This window comes from Lemur catta, chromosome 2 (assembly GCF_020740605.2).
Source record: "Lemur catta isolate mLemCat1 chromosome 2, mLemCat1.pri, whole genome shotgun sequence".
Classification (NCBI taxonomy): domain Eukaryota; kingdom Metazoa; phylum Chordata; class Mammalia; order Primates; family Lemuridae; genus Lemur; species Lemur catta.
Window position 1 is genome coordinate 128,162,536 of NC_059129.1, and position 24,616 is coordinate 128,187,151.

The window sequence follows — 24,616 nt, forward strand, 5'->3', positions numbered from 1 at the left end:
ACCATGTGCCGTGCTGCAAACGTGCAGTGCTTTTGCTGTTGCACAGCTTGGATCTCTGCAGATCTTACTGACTGATGCCGGCTGTTGTCTCCACACAGGTTATCCAGGCTGTCTTTTTTGGCATCTGCGTGCTGACGGATCTTTCCAGTCTTCTGACCAGAGGAAGTGGGAACCAAGAGCAAGAGAGGCAACTCAAGAAGCTCATCTCTCTGCGCGACTGGATGTTAGCTGTGTTGGCCTTTCCCGTGGGGATTGTGAGTATGATATAGAATGTATTTAGCCACAGAAAAATGTTGGGTTTTATTTCAGACTTCTAAGAGAAAAAAAAAGGCCTCATTATAGGAGGTTTCTGGATTAGTTTGCTAGTGCTGCCAGTACCATACACTGGGTGGCTTAAATAGCAGAAGTGTATTTTCTCACAGTTCTGGAGACTGGAAGTCCAAGATCAAGGTGTCAGCAGAGTTGTTTTCTTCTGAGTCCCCTCCCCTTGGCTTGCAGATGGGCACCTTCTCCTTAAGTCTTCACGCGGCCTTGTCTCTGTGCCAGTGTGCCTCTGGTGTCACTTCCCCTTCTTACACGGTTACCAGTCCTGTGGGATTAGAGCCCCACCCTTATGACCTCATTTAACCTTAATTACCTCTTTAAAGAACCTGTCTTTAAGTACAATCACATTCTGAGGTTCTAGGGGTTAGCACTTCTGCATATGAACTTTGTGGGGGACACAGTTCAGCCCATAACTGTTTCTTAAGCAGCCCAAACTTGAAATGTATGGTCCTTAAATGGACCATTCTAGTAGTGTTGAACTTGAGAGAGGAAATCAGTATTACCTCATGCTTCTTCACTTACCCAGCTGTGCCATTAGCTCATATCACTTAAGTAAATGCCGCTTAATGTTTAGGTCTGTTCTGGCTTCATTGATTTTTGTTGTTTTCAGTTACATTCCCTCCATAGCTCAACTTCCTTCACAAGTCTGTTAATTTTCCATCGTCTGCATATAAACCATGTTCCTTTAAAGGCCCTCTGAGACTCTGTAGATTTTAAACTGTGTGTAGCCAGGAGAAGGATGAGAGAACTCTTGTCTATCTCAAATTGTGAGGATAAGTAAGAGTGTGTTACTTAATTCAAATTTACACCTTTCGTTTGCCAGCTGATTTCTGGAAAAAACAGAAGCCTCAGTGATGTGGGCTAACACATAAGCCAAGTCCAAGGTCCATTGTAGGAAGAGTCAGAAAGTTGTTCATAAATCCTTCCAGTGACCCTTTGCCAGGTCTGGAGGTGGCAGAGGCCCCTACATGCTGCTCTTAAGACCCAGATTGTCACCGAATTGCTTTTTCTGTGTGCTGAGTTGTGTTTTCTTGGGTGAAATAGCCCTTAGCTCTAGAGAGCAACAGAGGGCCAGGGGAGCATTATAATCTGGTCACGATTCTCTTCTCATTCCTTCATCCTTGTCTTCTGAAAACCTAAGTAAATGGGTGCTCAGATTGAAGCCATCTAGCAAATCTCTCAAATTCTGTTGATTAACATAACAGAGTTAAATGCTTTACATATCATTTAATATTTCCTTCTTTGGACTTGCCTTATACAATTCAAACACTTGTTCTATCAGAATAGTCATCTAAAAAAAAAATTCCCATTGCATGAAGTGTAAAGATATACTTTCTGCATAAAAGAATTATCTAGAAAAGCTAAGTCTATGTGTGTGTATAATTTTTTTTTACCGCATACTCCCTTACAGTTTCTATAGGAGCATCATTGCCTCTGGAAGTACATATTAACTAGAAAGAATACAATAGAAATGCAGTAAAAGAAAAAAAAAGTAAATAGGAATACAAGATTAGCATGTTTTTTCTTAGCTCTACCTTTCCTGTTATGTGGTGTCAAATTGTGTCCCTACATGGAAATTCCAATTATGTTGTAAATCTTGCCACCCTCCTTAAAGACTCATTGCACATGCCTTTTAGGTATTTTTTGACATCCTTTGGGGGAAATGTTTTGCACCTGCTTGAGACCTGAGGCATTTGTCAACTTCCAGTGTCCTTCCTGAATTTAGCCCATGTATGCTTCATGGTTAGCAAATGAGCGATGGCCTTTTTGTTTGCTTATTTGTTTTTGTCACATCTGATATTTTCCTCCATATTTCACTATTTTTGTTGTTTTGCCTATGTTATGGAAGAAGAGAGAAGAATAAAAGTACCTTTCATCCCCAGCCAGCCCCCTTTTAACCTGAAGTCACAGCCTCATACTTTCATGGCATGGGTGTGCACCGGCCCTGGTTGATGAGCTCTGACAGCGGGACTGGCCCTTAGCACCGCTCTGGGGGCCTCACATTCACCTGGTACGAGGTGATCAGTGCTCTTTAAATTCACAGAAGAAATGAGGAATCAGAGATGTGCAACCCGCTGATTTCTCTAACTCATTTTTTCTTGCCCACTAATATTTTGTAGTCAACTATTTCCATTTTCATAATCTTCCCAGTTATTGTGAGTCACTTTCCCTTTTAGAGTCACTAGCCTATTATTTTTCGTGAACTTTTTGAAGTTACTTTCAAAGAAAGTTGCATTTCTTCCCCCCATATATATTAAGAAGAATCTTGGTCAATATTCTCTAGAAATCACTTTATGTTTTCCACTGTTTCTCCTGTTTCTATCTTATTCTATCATTTGACTTTTTGTATCTATTATATTTACCCAATTTCCCCCACCATGTTTCTCATTCTAATACACAGAAATTCATTTTGAGGCAAAAAAAAACCAAAAAACCAAAAAACCCTGATTAATGGCTTCTCACCAGACCCCATTAATTTTATTGCAAAGTCACATTTACAGAGGATGCAAACATGCCTCTGTGTGAGCATTTTAACCCCCAATTTTTTCTTCATCAAACGTTTTGTGATTTTTCACCTTTCTTTCTTTAAGGTTATTTCCCAACTTTCCTTTCCAGTGTGCCTATGTCTTTGCTGTCACTTCAGAGATCTCCCCCTGTCCCTTCTGTACCTTTCTCCATTTTCCCCAGCAGCTCAAAAGGGTCTAGAATCCCACTGTAGTTTTATTTCTTATAACTTAAGACTTTCTTCCTTAGTAAAACAGGAACCTTCCCTGGAGCAATGCCCGGAGGAATCACTTGAAGAGGCCTCATTTTTACTCTTCTTGCGGCTCCTGGCCTGGAAGGGAGATGCCCAGCCTGGAAAGCTGATTACAGCAGACGGGTGGAAAGGCAATAATATAAGAGTTTTATTATTATACCTGTAGGACTCTGAAGCATAGAAATGCTTGTCATGTGTGCAAATGATTAATGATAACATTTGTAAGTAAACATCCTTTACCATTTTGCTTGATGCAGTCAAAATCATAAATGGCAAAACACCCAAGCACCCTCCCTGTGCCAGGGGAGTACTGGGCATGGCTCGAGCATCCTCAGGTGGAAAGTGCAGAGCTGGGCTCTGAAGCCCCTGTGGTCTCCTGAGGCCAGTCGGGCTCTGCCACCCTGACTGCTGGGGACTGCCAACCTTGCAGAGTGTGTCCCTTGCTGCTATCTACTGGCTTCTTCTGCCTCACACTTTTGTTTGTCAGTCAGAAGTTTACTGGGAAAGCAATGGTACTTTTTGCTTCATGGTGCAGGCAAACTGGCAATGGCTGGGTATGAAAAGGGAGCCAAGAGCCGCAGCTGAATTTATCACCTCTGCTCAAGTTTTCCTGAAGAGACCTCTTGGCCCCTGAGCTTCTCCTGGTGCTCCCATTAGCTTGCCCTCTCTTTCTCTGTCTCTCTCACTCCAACTGCAACTGTGGCTGCAAGAGAGTCACGGGTGGATTATCTAGGATTTGCATTTTCTACACTAATGCTTCCTCCAGTAACGAGGTTAATTGAGAGTTGACAGTAATTGCTTTGTGCGAGGATGAAGCACTAAATATCATTTTGTGACTGACCCATGAACCTAATGCAACTACTTCATGGTGTCTCTTTATCTCAAGGATATACAAAAATAATGAAACATTACAATCAAAGATAATTGGGGTGAAGTTTTGTTTCAGTGTAACCTTGAAGAAATCAGACAGCGTTGCTGGAGTGAGCATGGCATGTATCATCCTGATTCGTGTAGATTCCCATAAATGCAAAGCTGGCCTTGATTAGTAACGCTAATGGCCGGAAACCACCACCACTCCCAAAGCCTTGCAACTCATTTTGCAGGGATAACCCATGGGAGGCTCTTCTTACCATGTGTAGTTTATTTCTGAACCCTGTCACCCTTTTAAAGAAGCATTACAAATAATTCTATGACATTATGTGGTCTGGAAGCACTGAAGTTTATTAGGAGCAATCAAACCAAGAATGTCTTTTGTCTCCTGTGAGTTTGTTGACTTTGGTGCTGGCAGATACCATTATAGTTAAGACACTAGGCTTAGGCTTTTAACCTAAAAAAAAAAAAGAATCTGATGAGTATGAAAGTGTCCCTCTCAGAAACTGTGTATTTCCAACTGCTATCCACATTAGCCTTTTAATGAAAAAGAACAATTATATATTTTTTATTAATTCAGGTCTATATATCCTATTCATTTGTCACTGCTCAGCTTGAATAATGGACGTAATCAAACCTCATCACCTCCCCGGTACACTTCTGTCCTGGTATTGCTTTGTTGCTCTAGCCCAGGTGCTGCCCGGGCACATCCCAGTGTGAAGATGAAGATGTCCCTCTCTGAGTGGCCTGAGGAGGCCCTAGAGGTTTGGATCTGTTTTCACCCAGGGTGGGTGTCAGGATCTAACTAGCACATGCCTATATAAACTTTTCTGGAATTTGGCCTTTGTATCTGATTTTAGTCTCAAAGCTATTTGTTAAATAATCATTTCTGGTGTTATAATCATGTCTCATAAAGACTTGGAGAAGATTTTATATGTACCAACCTATTCTAGAATCCTTTAAAACTTGTGTTTACTTGTAATGGGGACTATATGGTACTAATACCTGCTTCCTTAGGAAATGTATGGAAAATGGAATTTAAAATCTCAAAACAATTACAATTGTTTTCAAAAAGTGATTCCCAAAAGTCTCCATTTATTGACATGCTAGCTAATTCTAAGCTATCTTCAGGAAAAATTTTGAGATGCATATAAATTTAGATTGTCATACCCCTACAATTTAAAAAACAATATTTTCATTACTAATTTTTAAATGAAAGAGATTGGCTTAAATGGAAAACAAGCATATTAATTAATATTATTGACCAGTATTAATTTCTATCAATGTAACACATAAAGGAAGGAAATTTAATTCTATTTGAGATTGTAAATAAAAGCAAATGCCTTTCCTTCTCTTTTGATATTAAGGAGAATTTTTTTAAAGTACGTTGTTTACTTTATTCTAAAAACACTGGATTTAACATAAAAATACACTTAATATCCGCTGATCCTCTCTTTATTAAATTTTTACGGGTACCTGAAGTCAAACTCTCTTCTATTTTCTTTAAGCCTTAGCTGATGTTTTAAGTTTCTTTAAATGCCCTTTTCCTTTCTTTTCTTCTGTGAAGTTAAAAATACAATAGCAGCTAGGTTATATTTTATGGTAAAACCCAGTTCACTTCTGGTGGAATCAATCCAATGATTGCCCTCCGCACTGAAATGAGGAACGTTGCCTAAGAGGGCAGTGTTGAAGTGAACTGGGTTGCCTAAGAGGGAAGGAAGGTTCACAGATGAGGATTCATTCCAGATCGGTAAGGAAAAAGAGCCATATTTTCTCTTTCCCAGGAGAAAGGCTCAGAAACTGTAATTCCTTAACCTACATGAGTGGTCTAACAATTTTTTAATAGCCTTTTCAAAAGACTAAGGACATAATATGACTAGATAGATAGACCTGATAGGCAACCAGGTCGCGTCTCAGCCATCTTTTATATTTTTCTCTCCTAAATGAGAACCAAAGCTTTTCTGCCTACCTGACCTGTTTCATTTGTACACGTTCATGCTAAGTCAAAGAATGAGTTTGTGCCAACTCATTCTTGATGCTTGCAAAACAGATTTTTTAAACATAACAAATAATCACACTTTAATAAAATTTTACTGTAGGTGCCCGCTTTAGAACACATTATGGGGAAAATCACACATTTATATCCAGACTATTCAAAGGATAGATGTCTAGCCAAATCGATAATTATTTGTGGGTTCTGGGAGCCTACTGTGTAGCAAGTTCTGAGTGCTAGGAGCCAGGATAGTGCTGGCTAAGAATTGACCTTGTCCCTCATGGGTTTCACAGTCTAGGAAGGGTGACTTTGTAAGCTGTATTAACAAGTAAATTAAAATAGGGCATGATGAGTGTAACAATACTTGTGTCTAAAGTCCAGAGAAGTAACCCCAAATAGGATTAATTTTAGTGGGTGGGAGGTCCTGGAAGTCTTCTTAGAAATGATGATACCTGAGCTCTGTTATAAAGAATGACTAAGAACTTACTGGATGTATAGGTTAATGATGCTTTCAGCTGCAAGTAGCAGAATACCCCCAGATATCCACCTGGCTCACATTTTCTCTTCATTTGAGCCTCTGTTCAGATAATCCCAGTAGAGCTGCTGCGACTGGTCTAGGTAAATTAGCCTCCCCTCATTCTCTATTTTCTTACCTTGTTTTATTTTCTCCATATGATTAGCACTACCTGACACATGATATGTTGATTCTTTTATTTGTGCAGTGTCTGTCTTCTCTGACTTGGTTCATACTCCATGGGGCCAGGGAGGTTGTGTGTTCCATTTACTGCTGTATCCCAGGCATCGGGAGCAACGTGTAAATAATTCAGTATTAGTTGAGTGTAATCCATCCAACCGTGGCTTAAGCAATAAAGATATTTAACATCTCACAAAACAAGAAGCTTGTAGAGAGGTAGTTTCTGGGTGGTTTTCAGACTTGGGCATTTCCTATTATATTTTCTACTCTTCCATCTTCAGAGTATCACCTTTTTGCCCTTGAACTTGCCACCTAAGCTCTTAAAAGGGTTGATGAAGCACCAAGCATTGCATCCCTTGTGACTGTGTTCAAAGAAAGAAGAGAAAGATGCTCTTTAGGGAGCCCTCCCCAAGTGTCTGTCTCTTCATCAGGCAAACACATCATTCCTAGAAGCTGCACCTGCAGATTTTCTTTTAGTTCTCATTAGTTAGAACCATCACATGGCTAGAACCAGCTGATGGGAGGTCGAGAAAGCAAGTAGAAGCAGAAGGAAATGAGGTTACCATGAGGGCTTAGACTGAGGATGATTTATCTTTAGGGGCTGGGCACATTGCTACCCAAACAAAAACCAGGACTTTCAAGAAATACTTTAAGTAACAAATTTCAAGAATGATAATAAAATGTTGCTAAAAACTAATAGCATTTTAGGTAATTTATTTTTTATGTATGTCAATGTGAAAAATACATACAGTAAAGCTGATGAGACTAATCAATGAGATCAACTAAAGCTGATGTTTTCTTTTGTAGCCAAGAAAGGCGTATTTTCTGTTCATTCTCTACCAATACCATTTTTAGTACATGTTCACCAGTGTTGTAAACAACTATCTAAATCTGTCATTTGAAGAAGTCCTTTTCAAAGAAAGTCAGATTTTTTACAGATTTTTTACACAACTGACTACATGGCTCATGTTTAGTTTCTGAAATCTGTACAGAATTTGTCAGAGGTGGCCCTTGCTTTAGACCACCAAATCAGAGATGCAGACAACCGAGTTCAACAAGTAAAAGCTTCCTTCAACACCCACCCCCAAATTATAGACAATTATCATGCCCTGCAGATCATTTCAGAGTTCCTGCTCTCTCTGGCAAAAAGATCACCAAAATATCTCAGAAAATGAAGATCTCTTTTTCCCATATTTATATTCAGAAGTAAAATATGTATTTGGTCTTGAGATCAAGAAAAAGTAGACTTGATCTTCAGTAACATTAATAATGTGTGCATATTATAGAATAGACATATGATTCCTGTCCTCAACAATATGACCCCCAAAACAGGATCTTATATATGTGCTTGGTTTGGGGACCAGGGACAAGATGCAATATTGTTGATTTAAAAAAAAAAAAAAAGAAAGGAAAAAAAGAAAAAAGAAATGTTATTCATTTTTCTTCTTTCTCTGCATCTCTCCCTCCCTCCCCTTGCTCCCATCCACCCCCATCTCTCCTCCTGCTCTCTCTCTCTCTCTCTTTCTCCCCCCCCCCCCGTCTTTCTCTCTCTGCCCCCCGTCCCTCCCTCTCCCTCTCTCTCTTTCCTTTTACCACATCCCTCCACCCCAACCATCTCTCTGTGTAGAAAAAGAAACAATGATTTGCTGTGTGGGTGTTCCTGAAATTACTACAGTCTCCGTGGGTGGTTTGAGGTAACTCTTACCTGCTTTATCTGGATCAAAGTGTGCTGTGTTACATCAGCTAATATAAAAAGTAATTTCCCCCCAAGGAAGGAAAGGAACTAGTGGACTTTCCACCTACACAAAATTTATTAACTTTTCATTGTTCCCATGTGATTACCATGCTAATGATTTGCTTATTTTACCACAAATAGCCAGTCCTGGATAGGAATTTCATTCACCATGCCTTTTTCTAACCCTCTTTGGGAACAAAGCTTGAGGCATGATTCTGACTGTAGGGAGTGTGACTCAAGCTCAGGTGGGAAGGTGGGGAGATGTGGAGACAGGAGATGGTGAGGAGAGGGAAAGAGTAGTCCCGGTTCATAAGTAGCCCTGCCAACCCAGCTCACTGGCTTCTAAGCTCCTCTGAAGAGCACATCTTCTGGAAGTTTCCTTCTAGAGAGTGTCCATTTAGGTTAGGTCTGTACTTAGGTGGGCTCAGTCAGTACCTGATTTACACATAGTGTTACCAAAAGTTCAGTACTTGTCCCTGCAGCCGAACAAAGAACAAGGACAGCCAGTTTGAGGAAAAGCCATAGTCTTAACCGTAGTCCTCCTTTTAAGCAGAAATACAGAGCTTTGAAAGGGGATTTTCATCTTCAGGCTGCTGCTGTTTAACTGTGGTTGGTGGTCCTGGTCGACCTTATCTCCGGTGAAGATGATCCCATGACCCTTGCCTGGAATAGACAATTCTGTTGAGCCATCTCCTGTGGTTTAGAACAAAGAACATTCCTCTGCCCATCTGATTACAGGCCTCGGGCAGGAATGCAGATTTTAATTCCTCAGAAAGGGTAAAGGGTGTTAAAGAGGCAACTCGTAAAACATTTTGCCCTTTTTCAGGCCCTTTCTTCTGTTACATATCCCCCACTGGCAATTTTTCTCTTCCATATCTATGAGAGGATGGACGAATAGTCATTGAGCTACTTCCTGCTGAACTGGGGTGATGTTTCAGATGGAAGGTTTGTACTTACTTATGCCATTTCTCTTTCTGGTTTGTACAAAAATACAGCAGATTACCAGGTGAGAAAGGGCATGAGCAACAACTACAACTGCAAGGATTGACAAGGTGAAATGGAGGATACCTGAAAAGAGCGATTTTACCCTGCTTGGTGTCTAAGACACTGGTAGGACTGTGGGTCCTCACTGTCACCTTGCACAGAATGTCTGATACAGGGATGACCAAGAAAGAAACATGGGACCTCTGAGTGTGAGGCTGTTAGTCACACCGTGTAGGTGATCCGAGAGACTGGCTGGTGCAAATTAAATTACTTACAGTAATACTTGTACTGAACGAGTTCAGGATGGCAAACCCAGAATCGAGACAGATCAGCAAAAGAGGTGATAGTCTGGGAAATCCTCACTAAGGAGTTGTCTCTCCATCCTATAGACAGAACAAATAATCAAATAACTGCTTTATCTTTTTCCTTGAGGTGGTTTAACAAAAGACTTTGTTCATTTGTGATTTTTGTTGCTTCCCTTTGATGCATGATTCACATTATACAGGCAATGATTTTATATGGTTTTACAGGCCAGTTTGCAAAGTACAAGTTTTGACAAGAAAAGAAAATCTTTCCTGCTTCGTCTTCGCATTTTAACAATTGCATATATATTTAATCTGCCACGTTTTGCCAATGCACTTGTTTTTAATAGGTGAAAATAAGGTTTTATCAGTCGAATTAGTGACATTTTAAAAGTGGTTGCTAAATGTATCCAGTATCATCTGTAAATCATATCTGGGCTTCCAAGAAAGCATAGTTTGTAGCTACACAATTGGAAAAGAATATTTTTGGCAAGAAATGACCCAGTGCATTCCACACGAGCAACAGTATTCTAACAAACAAACTATGCCTACTCAGTGAACTATTTTACCACGAATTCCCAAAAGTCATTTTGTGCTGCTTTATCAAGAGCAAGTTTTCAGTCAAATCTGCTTTTCTTTTTAAATTTTTAATTGATACCTTCACTTATTTTTGACAGAGATTTGAGGTGGTATAAGTCAAATCAATTCCTCAGGCAAGATACCCTAGCATCCTGGGCCTCCATCTTGTTCAGTGAAGGCCTCCTGCAATTAATCTTGCCTGTTTGGTAAATGCCTTCTGTATTATGATGTAAGAAAAATGGAGGAAATTCCATATGCTTTTTATCTTGAAAATGACAGGAAGCCAGGAAAACAGGCAGAAATTTTCACTAGACCATCTGACAAATTCAGTTAACATGTATTGAGAGCTCAGCGCCAGTCACTATGTTAACCACTATCACACGATTCCACTGAGTGTAGGAGGGGATCTTACCTAGTAATCAAGAGGCATTAGGCAGCAGGAAGTCATTCATCCCTGCAGATTGTGACGCTGGGAAAAAGACTTCGGCCCCTTGAGGTGGGCATGCTGCGGGCTATAGCAGCCAGTTCTTACTCTGTCTCTGCCCTATCTGGAGAAAATGCCTGCCAGATTGGACTTGGCCAGTAATGTTTGATAAATGACACTGGTGCTTGAAGAGTGTCAAGCAAAAAGGGTAGTAAGGGAGGAGAAAGAAAGAAAAGCTCTAAGGAGAAAAAAAAATCACCCCTAGGAAGTAGATTTTCTTTGGATCCCCTGGTTCTTTTCATAGATCAGCATCAAAACAGATGTTTCGCCTCAATCTTGACATCTTCCTGAGCTGCTGATCCTCAAAGTAATTAGTTTAGTATGACCTCCTGTCTCCTAATTGATGAGAAGTGTTCTTGGACCACAAAAAACAAACAAACAAAAAAAACCATTATTAGTCAGCAATTCTAGAGGGGGCCTCAGCAGATGACAATGAATTCAGGTGGACCAAATGCCAAGGAAAAAATCCTGAAGTGCCTTCCCGGAGATAGACTGCTGATGTGTGGGCAGCATACATGCATCTTTGAGCCATTTTGGTTCCAAAGATGACGATTTGCTTGCTAACTCCTTCCATTTTATTCATACAGCATAGATCATCATAGAAAAATTTAAAAGGCAGAAACAAAAGTCCACACAAATTTCCACAATGAGCATTTATTACTTTTATAATAAGAAAGCCCCACAGAAAAGTGGGAAAGCCCTCATACAACTAGTCACATCTGAGAAGTCAATCATAATTGTGTTTGCAAATGTGCTCCCATATAGAGATGTTCATGATCTATATTTAAATGGCAGTTTGTTCATAGAGGAAAAAAGAAGGAACATTGATAATGTTGTTGAAATGATACCAAGAAACAAATACACCAACCTCTCCAAAAGTTTTTTCCCATTGCAAACTATGTATATAACTTACTACATATTTTCCCAGTTGATTTATGCATATAATCTAAAGCAAAAAAAACACAGAAAATCTTATCCTTCCTTCTCTCCCAGCCCCATAGCACTTCAAGAGCAGGGGGGGTAGCCATTTGTGGGTGTCCCAGTGTGCTGGGATAGTACTCAAATGTCCTTGTAGCCCAGGACCAAAACCCATACACTCAATTTTGTTAGTCTATTTTGAGATATTCCTTCTCTCAGTAAATGAATTCCATGCCGACTAAATGATTATAGACTAAAGTTTAAGTCCAAAAGATAAGAAGTTTATGATGAGAAAAAATTGTCAGGCAGACTAAAAAATGTCAGACTCCCCAAGCTCTCCCTACTAATAAAATAACTTTGAAGAATCCAAAGAGACGTAGAAGATTTCTGGATGAACTTGAAATCAAGGCAAGGAGTGGCAATTGGATTATTTTAGTGGCAGGTGGTCAAATTATTGTTATCTGATGCATCCTTTTGCACTATAGGGATTGACTTGCTAGGTAGCCTAGAATGCTTTCTTGGGTACCTAGAGGACCCTCTCCTGTGTACAAAGCTGGAGATGCATTTTTGCTTTTTAATACCCATAAGACTACTCACTAGTATGATCACTTTTCTTCCATTAACATATCTTTCTTGAACAGGCTGCATTTCATTGGAGCAGGCTTCACCTTCCACTGTTATGATAGTATTCTGTCATTCTACTATTACACCCAAGGCACTGAATGTAGGCACTCAACGACACATAGTCATCTGACATAGGATGCTTCTACAAAATATGATCTAATTTATTAACTTTTATTAGATTAGATGGAATTAGATTTTTCTTAATTTTATTCTCAGGTAAATGAGTTGTGGTTAGTGAGGTGTCTCCCCTATGTACTTATAGCTACCCTTTGGATATTCATGTTAATGTAATTTTATCTAATAACTAGACTATAGTCCCCTTTTATTAAAAAATACACACACACAAACAGCAATAGTTTGATTATTTAGTGATTTTATGATAGACAAAAGGTACAAATAGTTTTTTGAAAGAGAAATATACCAAATTAATTGTTTGACAGTGATTCTCTAACATTTCAAAAATAGTCTTGTGTGAGGTTTATGGATGTCTGTTTAATTATTTTATTCATTGTCACTTGACAGAGAGTGAAAGAAGTCTTGCTTTATTTTGGAGTGGAATTCGATTTAAAAGAGATTTAAATTTGAACCCATAAAGGAAGGGTTAGTTATTAAAATGCTAAAATGACCACCTTATGGGAAGATCTTCACCTATTTGGGGCATAAGGCAACAAGATGTAGTCAAAAAAGCATGAACTTTGAAGACAGACAGACCTAGGTTCTAATTCTGGATCCAGAACTTCCTAATGCAAATTTCATAAGCTCTCAAAACCTTGGTTTTCTAATGTGAAGAGTGGTCTTAATAAAACCTGACCCACTTGGGTTATTTTGAGGGATAATGAAAGATAGAGTACCTAATTAGTATCTGGCACATGCTAGGCAGTAAAAGAATGTCAATTTATGCCCATTTGCCCTTAAAAAAAAAAAAAAAGACTTCACATCACAGAGAATATTGTGTTAGATAACAGCATTTAGTGGTGAGGTGTGATATTAATTTATTGCAAATACTTACTGAAGAGGTCAAAAGATACTAGTTCTTGAAATCCAAGGGTATGGTCATGCCATCTGAAGTTCAAGGGGGAGTTCTTATGGTTCATGAAGGCAGTAGTACGTTGGAGGTAGGGGAAAACCTCAAATACTGGCAAAAGACTTCAAATGAAAACTAGTAAACTGCCAGGTAGAATTTACAACATAAATTAGGAATGGGTCTGCTCTACTATCTACTACAACTTCTTCACCCACAATTTCCAATTTAGTTTCACCTGGAAATTTTGGAGTTAGTGAATATATATTTTATTTTCTAGTGCAGTCAATAATGGACTTACAAAACTTGAGGGTCCAAATTTGCACAGAAGACATCTCCCCCTCCCCCGCAAAAAAAAACATCTTATGATTTCTCAAGAGATATTACCTGTCTTTAAAATTTTCACCAGGGAAATTTGATTATCTATGCTACTATTGATAGCTATTGGGCTTTTTTCCAATTTTTTGCCTGTAATGGGCAACATTGCTTTGAACATTCTTGTACATGTGTCCTACTCCACGTGTACAAGAGATTCTCCAGGGCAAAGCTTCCTAACAGTGCACTGCAATGAAATTCAAGCATACCAAGGTATGTTGAGTACCTTAGCCCATGAGAATCTAAGAAGAGTCTGGAGCAGCCATATTCCCTAGTGGGGACTTTTATTCTGTTTTGCTAAGAAATGTCATGAATGATTGTCAGATTTTGTCAGATTTTTTTTGGCACCTGTGGAGGTGATCATATCATTTTTTTCTCCTTTATTCTGTTGATGTGGTGAGTTACATAATGATTTTCTAGTATTAAACCAACCTTGCATCTTTAGAATAGTGATATAGTATGTTTTATAAACATTGTTGGATTGATTTTGTTAAGATTTTGCTTAGGATTTTTGCATGTCTTCATGAATGATGTATTCCTGAGATTTCCCTTCCTTATAACCGTTCTTTTCTGTCATTATATTATTGTTATACTAGCCTCACAAAGTACCTTGGGCCCATTCCCTTTTTATCCTCTGGAAAAGGATGTGTATGTAAAGGACTGGAATTATCTCTTCTTTGAATGTTTGATAGAAACCACATTTGTGTGTGGCATACCCTTTGTGGGAGGATTTTTAACTTCTGATTTGATTTCACAATTATAAGGCTACTTGTGTTTTTTCTATTTGTTCTTGAGTCCATTTTAACAAGTAGTATTTTCTGAACAGAAAACTGTATTTTATCACATTTTCAAATTAATAACAACCTTGTTCATAAATTTGTTTGATAACTTTATCTCATAACACCTATGGTAATGTCTCCTTTTCTTTTTGGTATTGCTTATTTGTGTTTTATCTCTGTTTTCCTTCATCAACCTTATCAGAATTTGTCTGTCTCTCTAAAAGTCCAAAATTTTGGCTTAGTCACTCTTGTCTTCTTTTTTTTTTTTTTTTTATTTCAGCTCATCATGGGGGTACATAAGTTCAGGTCATATACATTGTCCTTGTCCTGCCCATCCCCCCGAGTCAGAGTCCCAAGCGCATCCGTTCTCATTCTCCAGACAGTGCGCCTGGCACTCATCATGTATTCATACCTGCATCCCCTCCCCCCCCACCTCCCCGGGTCTGCACCTTCAAGCATGACCATTCCCCAGAGGGTGTGCAACGCACTCGTCATGTAGGCATACACCCATCCCCTCCCCCCACCCCCCCATCCTAGTCTGATATCCAGTTGGTATCCTTCCCCGATGTACATTTAGGTGATGATCAGGGAAACCAGTTTTCTGGTGAGTACATGTGATGCTTGTTTTTCCATTCTTTGGATACTTCACTTAGTATAATGGGTTCCAGCTCTCTCCAGGAGAACCAAAGAGATGTCGTATCATCGTTATTTCTTATAGCTGAGTAGTACTCCATGGTATACATATACCACAGTTTACTAATCCATTCGTGGATTGATGGGCACTTGGGTTATTTCCACATCTTTGCGATTGTGAATTGTGCTGCTATAAACATTCGGGGTACAGGTGTCTTTGTTAAAGAATGACTTTTGTTCTTCTGGGTATATGCCCAATAATGGAATTGCTGGATCAAATGGTAGGTCCACTTGAATCTGTTTAAGGTATCTCCATATTGCTTTCCATAGGGGTTGCACTAGTTTGCATTCCCACCAGCAGTGTATGAGTGTTCCTGTCTCTCCGCATCCACGCCAACATGTGTTGTTTTGGGATTTTTTGATAAAGGCCATTCTCACCGGAGTTAAGTGGTATCTCATTGTGGTTTTGATTTGCATTTCCCTGATGATTAGGGATGTTGAGCATTTTTTGATACGTTTTTTGGCCATTCTTATGTCTTCTTTTGAAAAATTTGTATTTATGTCCTTTGCCCATTTTTTGATAGGATTGTTTGATTTTTTCTTGCTGATTTTCCTGAGTTCTAAATAGATTCTTGTTATCAGTCTTTTATCTGATGTGTAGTATGCGAAAATTTTTTCCCATTCTGTAGGCTGTCTGTTTATTTTCGTGACTGTTTCTTTGGCTGTGCAGAAGCTTTTTAATTTAATCAGGTCCCATTCGTTTATTTTTGTTGTTGCTGCGATTGCCTTAGGGGTTTTCTTCATAAATTCTTTGCCTAGACCAATGTCTGTGAGAGTCTTTCCTACATTTTCTTCTAGAATTCTAATTGTTTCCCATTTAAGGTTTAAATCTGTTATCCACCGTGATTTGATTTTTGTGAGAGGTGAAATCTGTGGGTCCTGTTTCAGTCTTCTACATGTGGCTATCCAGTTTTCCCAGCACCATTTATTGAATAGGGACTCTTGTCCCCAGAGTATGTTTTTGTCTATTTTGTCAAAGATTAGATGGTTATATAAGGATGGTTTTATATTTGGGTTTTCTGTTCTGTTCCACTGGTCTGTGTCCCTGCCCTTGTGCCAATACCAAGCAGTTTTAAGCACCACAGCTTTGTAGTATAGTTTGAAGTCTGGCAAATCAATACCTCCCATTTTGTTTTTATTGCTTAAGATTGCTTTTGCTATACGGGGTCTTCTCTGTTTCCATACAAAGTGTATAATTATTTTTTCTAAATCTGTGAAAAATGATGTTGGTAATTTAATAGGAATTGCATTGAATCTATAGATTACTTTGGATAGTATAGACATTTTAACGATGTTAATTCTTCCAATCCATGAGCATGGTATGGATTTCCACTTATTTACGTGTTCTGCAATTTCCTTCCTTAGCGTTTCATAGTTCTCTTTATAGAGGTCCTTTACCTCTTTAGTTAAATATATTCCTAGATATTTTATTTTCTTTGTTGCTATTTTGAAAGGTATTGAGTCCTTAATTTGGTTCTCCGATTGAATGGTATTGGCATATATGAATGCCTCTGATTTGTGTGTATTGACTTTGTAACCTGAGACATTACTGAATTCGTTAATTAATTCCAGGAGTCTCTTGGTTGAGTCCTTGGGGTTTTCCAGATACAACATCATATCATCAGCGAAGAGTGAGAGTTTGATCTCTTCTGTCCCTATTTGGACACCTTTGATTCTGCTCTCTTGTCTGATAGCTCTCGCAAGGACTTCCAATACTATGTTGAAAAGTAATGGGGACAGTGGGCAGCCTTGTCTGGTTCCAGTTCTGAGTGGGAATGCTTTCAGTTTTTCCCCATTCAGTATGATGTTGGCTGTGGGTTTGTCATATATGGCTTGTATTATTTTTAGGTAGGTCCCATTTATGCCTATGTTGTTAAGTGTTTTTATCATAAAAGGGTGTTGAATTTTGTCAAATGCTTTTTCTGCATCTATTGAGAGGATCATATGGTCTTTATTTTTGCTTCTATTTATGTGGTTAATTACATTTATAGATTTTCGTATGTTGAACCACCCCTGCATCTCTGGGATGAAGCCTACTTGGTCGTGATGAATTATTTTTTTAATCAGCACTTGGATACGATTTGCTAGGATTTTATTGAGAATTTTTGTATCTACGTTCATGAGAGAAATTGGTCTGTAGTTTTCTTTTTTTGTTGCATCCTTTCCTGGTTTTGGTATCAATGTTATATTGGCTTGGTAGAATGTGTTGGAGAGAATTCCATCCTTCTCAATATTGAAGAATAGTTTATGTAGGATGGGCACCAGTTCATCTTTGTATGTATGGTAAAATTCAGGTGTGAACCCATCTGGACCAGGGCTTTTCTTTTTGGGAAGGTTTTTTATTGCTGTTTCAATTTCAGTTCTTGATATTGGTCTATTCAGGAATTCTATTTCTTCCTGATTGAGCTTGGGAAGGCTGTGTGTTTCTAAAAATTTGTCCATTTCCTCCTCATTTTCCAATTTGTGTGCATAAAGATTTTTGTAATATTCATGGATAATGTCATGGATCTCTGTGGCTTCGGTTGTGATTTCTCCTTTTATGTTCCTGATGGAAGTTATTAAAGATTTTCTTTTCTGCTCTTGGTTAGTCTAGCCAGTGGTGTGTCTATTTTATTTATCTTTTCAAAGAACCAACTTTTTGTTTTATTAATTTCCCTTATAGTATTTTTGTTGTCTTTTTCATTTAATTCTGATTTGATCTTAACAATTTCTCGCCTTCTGCTGGGTTTGGGGTCAGTCTGTTCTTCTTTCTCCAGCTCTTTGAGTCTATTCATTAAGTTGTCTATTTGTAAGTTGTCTGTCTTTTTGAAATAGGCATTTATGGAAATGAATTTTCCTCTCAGGACTGCTTTAGCTGCATCCCATAGATTTTGATAAGTTGTGTCACCTTTGTCATTTAATTCAAAGAATGTTTTGATTTCTGACTTAATTTCTTCCTTTACAAAATTGTTATTCAGAAGAAGGTTGTTTAGCTTCCATGACCTTGAGTAGGAATGAGAGTTCCTGTTAGGGTTCATTATTACTTTTATTCCATTGTGATCTGAGAAGATGCAGGGTATGATTTCTATTTTTTTAATTTTTTTAAGACTTGCTTTATGGCCTAGGATATGGTCAATCTTAGAGAATGTTCCGTGAGCCGATGAGAAGAATGTATATTCAGTGGATTTCGGGTAGAATGTCCTGTAGATGTCAGTCAGGCCTATTTGTTCTAGCATTCTGTTTAAGTCTACTATGTCTTTACTTATTTTCTGCTTGGAGGATCTGTCCTGTGCTGTCAGTGGGGTGTTAAAGTCTCCAACTATTAAAGTGTTGTTGTCTATCATTTGGTTTAGATCGAGTAGGATTTGCTTTATGAATCTGGGTGCACCTAGATTGGGTGTATATATATTAAGTATGGTTATGTCTTCTTGTTGAATTGTGCCTTTCACCAGTATGTAGTAACCGTCTTTGTCTTTTATTACTTTTGTTGGTTTAAAGACTAAGTTATTGGAAATTAAAACTGCCACACCAGCTTTCTTTTGGCTACCATTTGCTTGAAATATCAAGTTCCATCCTTTTATTTTCAGTCTAAATGCATCTTTGCCAGTTAAGTGTGTTTCCTGAAGGCAGCAGATACTTGGTTTGTGTTTTTTTATCCATTGGCCCAGTCTATGTCTCTTGAGTGGGGAATTCAGGCCATTGACATTTAGTGAGAGAACTGATAATTGGGACAGATTTCTGTTTATCTTATTGGGTAAAACTTCTTTTCTATGTTTTCTCTCTTGAGCCATTGTGGTGGCTAGAATTTGATCTTTAGTTCTTGGGTGGTTTTACATTCGTGGGTCTTTGTTGTGATGATCCGTGTGTAACTCTCTTTTGAGTACTTCTTGGAGGGGTGGTCTTGTCTTGGTGAATTCCCTCAGTCCTTGTTTATCTGAGAATGTCTTAATTTCTCCTTCATATAGAAAGCTTAGCTTAGCTGGGTACAAGATTCTAGGCTGGGCATTATTCTGTTTCAGAAGAGTGAGAATGGGGCCCCAACTTCTTCTTGCTTGTAAAGTTTCAGTTGAGAAATCTGGCGTAATTCTAATGGGTCTCCCTTTGTATGTTACTTGTTTCTTTCTCCTTACAGCTTGAAGAAGGGTCTCTTTAGTGGATATTTTGGTCAGTCTGATGACTACGTGGCGTGGTGTTTTCCTATTTGCTATGAATCTACCAGGGGTTCTTTGAGCTTCTTGAACCTGTATATCTAAAGTTTTAGCAAGGCCTGGGAAATTTTCTTCTATTATGTCTTCAAATAGTTTATCCAGCCCTTGCTTATTATCTTCTTCACCTTCAGGGATGCCTATAACTCTCACGTTAGGTTTCTTCACATAATCCCACATTTCTTGAAGACTCTGATCTTTTTTCTTATTTCTTTGCTCTATCTCTGTGACTGTCTTATTTAATTGGAAAGAGTTATCTTCGATCTCTGAGATTCTGTCTTCTATTTGATCTACCCTGTTCTTGAGACTTTCCACTGTGTTTTGTAGCTCCCTGAATAAATCCCTCATTTCTAGGAGTTCAGTTTGGTTTTTCTTCAATATGTCTATTTCTTTAGTGAATTTTTCTTCCAAATCCTGGAATTTTTTTGCGGTTTCTTTGCGTTGGATATCAATTTTTTCTTGTATATCATTCAGCTTATTTATAACCCAAGACTGAAATTCTTCTGGTAACATGTTGGTATTCTGAAACTGGCTTGTGCCAATTGGAGGAGAGTTGGTATTTCTCTTTGGGGGCGAGGTTTCCGTTTGGTTTTTTGTGCTCCCCATATTTTTCCGCTGAGCCCTTCCCATCTGGCTCTATCGTTAGATCTTTTCTCACAGCTTTAGTCTAGTTAACAGCACGTCTTGTACTCTGTTCTTAGGCTGTGAAACAGTCTAGGTATGTTGCTTCCTTTGTCTATAGGGGGAGACTGTTGTGTGCTGTTTAGAGTTTTTTTTCTATCTCAGTTGGGGGACTGCTTCTGATGGGTCCACCCCCAGAGGGTTGGCTTGACCTAAGACCAGTTTGGCAAGTTAAATCACTGTGTTGTGGACTTTCAGTTAGTAGGCAGGATTCACACTATTTGCAAGCAGAAAGCCTCTTCTCCCTCTCTTTTTCTTTCCCTTCCCTCTTCTTCTTCTTTTTTTTTTTTTTTTCTCTTTCTCCTTTCCTCTTCCTTCTTCTTCCCCCCCTGACTTTTGGTTCTTCCTCTGGATGTGTGGTTTCTGTCTCCTTCAGCAGGAAAGACACTGGCTAGGCAGAGGAGGCAGTGCCCTCACTCCCTCAGTGCCCCAGCTGCTGCAGCTCCCACGGGCAAGGGTCTACACTGTCCCAGTGTTCCCAAGGTCCGGGCTCCACACTCTTGCGTCTGGGGAAGCACTCAGTGTTCACACCTGGGAAGGGGACCTGGAGAGGGTCTATGGATCAGGGGATGGAGCCTCCTGGGGAGCCGCCTGGCACCCTATGGCTCTGCAGCAGTTAGACCTTGGCCCGCACAATTGCTGCTGCCCACCCGCAGATCACTGGTACTGGGGGGCAATATTCAGGGACCAATAGGAATCAGAGCTGGGGGTCTGGAGCACTCCGGAGTATACAGTAGCTCCTGGGCTGGAGGGCCACCGGAAAGGAAAAAAGAAAAAAAGAAAAAAAAAGAAAAAAAAAAAGAGAGAGAGAGAGAAACAATATGAATAACAAGGAGAATAAAGAGAAAACAAGAAAGAAAAGAGAAAGAAAGAAAGAAAGAGAGAAATAAAAAAAAAAAAGAAAAAAAAAAGAAAAAAATCTCGCTTTAAAATTTCACGCTCGCAGCCCCTCGCCTCGGTGCAGGTCCGCGTCTGTCCCTTTAAGAGATAGGGCACCGGAGACCCGCCAGAGTCCAAGGTCCTTTCCGCTTAGCTGTGGGAACCGAGATGGCGACCGCGCATCCGCCGGTTGCAGGCGCCCGGGGAGAGCGTTCAGAGCTCGGCAGGCGCCAGGGCCCACAGCAGCTCCCCGGCCGGAGAGCTGCCGTAGGGGCAGAAAAAAGCAAAAAAGTCCCGCTTTAATATTTCACGCTCGCGGCCCCTCGCCTCGGCGCAGGTCCGCGTCTGTCCCTTTAAGAGATAGGGCACCGGAGACCCGCCAGAGTCCAAGCTCTCGCCCGCCTATGTCACCTGTCCTCGGAGCTCCAGGTCTCCCGTGGTGATTCTGCACCGATTTCAGTCAGATCCTTGACCGAGTGGATGTGGGGGTCAGTGGGGAGATCAAGCCGCTTTGCTGTGGGGCTGAACCCGCCCCACTCTCCGGTGAGGCAGGTACGGCCGTCCCGCACTCCGCTGTCTGTTTTCCATCCCGCACTCTCCAAGTTATCTCGGTCTGATTTCTCACTCGCCTCTGTTTTTTCCTGTTCCCTGTGTCCCGCGGTGATTCTCCGTGGGTTCACCTCACCCTTCCTGTTGAGGAGCAATCCTCCGGCGTTGTGGCAGGTGGAGATCCACGCCTTCCTCTCTGGGAGCACAAATCCAGGAGGTCACCTCCACTCCGCCATCTTGCTCGTCTCATAAGCGTCTCCTCTTGTCTTCTATGCTTGTTTTTATTTCATTAATTATTTGGCTCTTCTTCTGAAGATGTATATCTCACATTAATTTTCCCTTTTCTAGTATAAGCACAGAAGCCTATAAATTTCCTCAATTAGGACTTTATATCCTAAAAGACTTGAACCTACCATTTTTATTATTATCTATTTCTAAATATTTTCTAGAGTCTATTGTGATTGCATATTCAACCCATAAGTTTTTAGATTTCCAAATATATGGGAATTTTTATTGATTTCAAACTTAATTTCATTTTGAACAGAAACTATGATCAATAAGATACCAATACTTTGAAACTTCTTTGAAGCTTGCTTTATGGGTAGGTGGTGGTCGATTTCCACATGCTCCACTTATACTTAGAAAGAACACACATTTCAGATCATCACATCCTTCTGAAAAGCACACGTCAGGCTACAAACCCATTGGCACTCTTATGGTTATGAATTTTCAGTGTAATTTTTTTCTTTCTCTTTCCTGTCAATAAAGAGCTAAGGTTACAACAGGCATGTTTCCCTACTGTCCTCTTCAATGCAGAGAGTTATTCTCATTCACCTTAAACTGAAGGTGGAACCCTCTGGGATGGATAGTTACTAGTTTCAGGTGAAAGCCTCCTATGCGACTTGCTGCCTTAGGCAGTCACTATGTCCTATCTCCTGAATTCTGTGTAGCATCAAGAGATAAGCCCAGGGTCACTGAGGTTTGACAGATGTCCTCTGGAGAAAAGCTGGTCTCAGAGCTTACTGACCTCCCAGAACTCTCACTCTCACTTTATTTTTGACCTCTGCAGTTTTACCACTTTTGGTCACATAGTGGTTTATTTTAAAAGATGCTTTAGATTTCCTAGATGTGTTATGAAACAACAAAATCAAGGTCATATAGTATGAAATTGTATATATTAAAAGAAGAGTGTGTGTGTGCATTTTTTCTTGCATTTGCAAAAAAGAAAACACTGAAAGGATAAATAAGAAATGAGTAAAATATTGGGTAGTTTCCTCCCTAATATTTTATTAGGCTTTTTATAAATTGGGAGCATAATTCAAGGCATTTATTCCACCATACAACTAGAAGGATAAGTCCTTGATTGAGTTTCCACTGCATGTCTGATGTCAAGACTAGGTACACCCAGGCTTCCTACTAAAACTACATTGTATCTGTGTCTCAATAATAGAAGTTTTCTTAACTTTTAAGTCCCCTTTCAGGAAATGGTTACGCCAGATGTGCCTGGGTTAACCTAAACCTTTGTGGAGTTAAAGAAAATTAACTGTTTGCATTGTGTTTGTTGAATCTAGCTACACTATTATGCATCTTTCTGGAGTACCTGGTGGCCCTTTTCATTCCATGGCTGAAGTTTGCTGTAATCTTTGTAGTTTTCCATCTACATCACAACTACTCCTGATTTATGCTTATTGTATGAGTGGTACCTTAGTATTGCTTTACCTCTATCTGTAGCCTGACAGATGACCCTGAAGTGGGATATACAGTTTCCTCCCTCAGGGTGTCATCATCTTTGCACCCTACCCTCTCACTATACACACCACCTTGCTAACTGGGCCCACAACCACCAGGGGTGCTGCCTAGGCAGTGTAATAAACCTTCAGACATCACTCTTCACAAAAGCAGACTGCCACCACTCGAAACCAGCTCCGGGCAATTTGGATCCTGTTGGTGGGAAAGAAAAGTGAACATAATAGCCATCATTCCCATGTTTCAGTCAGTGGTGAAATTGGCCAGACAGGGATGCCTGAGGCTGAGAGAAGAGACAGAACTAGAAGAATATGCCATGATTGGTGAGGTTTCAGCCTGTAGGCACAGGGATGACATGGGATACAACCTCTGGGGATTCCACAAATCGGGAGAGACAGCTGCTCATAGGGCCCCACCCACACAAGCGGGCATTCTGGGGAAAGGCTTGCATCCCCAAAATGAAGTGAGAATATGAGAGGAGCCTATTAACTAAAATCTGAGTGAGGATGGGAATATGGCTCCAATGTGCAAGACCTGGATATCAGTTAGAACCAGCAAGTGTTCTAGATTAGTACTGCTTCTCTATTCTGTGGATGTGAATTTTTTAGAGAGAAGGTGTACCTGGTCAGATAATCCTTGTTGAGATGCTTGAGATTCCACAAATGCATTTATTACTAACAAAGACATGAATGGATTCTCCCAACTTGTCCTGCGTTGCTATCCCATGGCCTCCTCTTGCATGTGCAGTCCAGGGTACCAGCTTGATGATTTTTCACCATACATGACAATATTCCTTTTCCTTTTGGCTTCTCTAGAATGATTAACCACACTTACTCACCAAAACTTCTCTGAGCTCCTACTCTATGCAGGCTTTTCTAGGTGCTGGATGCACAGGCCCAGAGAGGGATCTGAAAGAAGTACTACACTATCCACTACAGTTATTTGGTATACATTTACAATTTATTTTCAGACTTTGCAGAGCTCGCATAATTACCACAGCTTCACTGTCATTAATACAAAGATAAAAGGGGAAAAATGATTATCTCAATGTGAAAAAAATTCAATGAAATTGTTGATTAAAAAAACCTTACCAATTAGGAATAGATAGCAATTTATTTAACTTGATAAAGAGTACTTTCTCCAGCCTACCCTTCCAGTGGGGGTGCGGCCCCCCTGTGGGCCAGTTTCCTTCAGGTCAGTAGCCCCCCACCACCCTGCGCGGGCCCAGGGCCTTGCCATCCGTGTCCGTGGCCACAAACACGGTTCGCTTAGGTTCTCTGTTGGCATTTGCCTCCAAGCAGTCTCAGTTTCTGTGTTTGCTACTGTTCTGGTTTTATCCCCATTCTTTTTTTTTTCCCCTGGGTTTTTTATTTTTTATTTTTATTTTTTGGCTCCTGGTGACTTCCCTCCCTTTCTTGTGTGCTCAGCAATACATTTAAAAGTC

General features: G+C 39.8%; 1 protein-coding gene across 6 annotated transcripts in view; it reads left to right on the forward strand.

The window, feature by feature from the left end:
• AIG1 (androgen induced 1) overlaps positions 1–24,616 on the forward strand; it is a 228,684-nt gene that overhangs the window by 47,757 nt on the left and 156,311 nt on the right. For all 6 annotated transcript variants that reach the window (XM_045544481.1, XM_045544485.1, XM_045544482.1 and 3 more), the window contains one exon: positions 99–254. In XM_045544481.1, the coding sequence (XP_045400437.1) occupies positions 99–254 (156 nt within the window). The remainder of the gene's footprint in view (positions 1–98; positions 255–24,616) is intronic.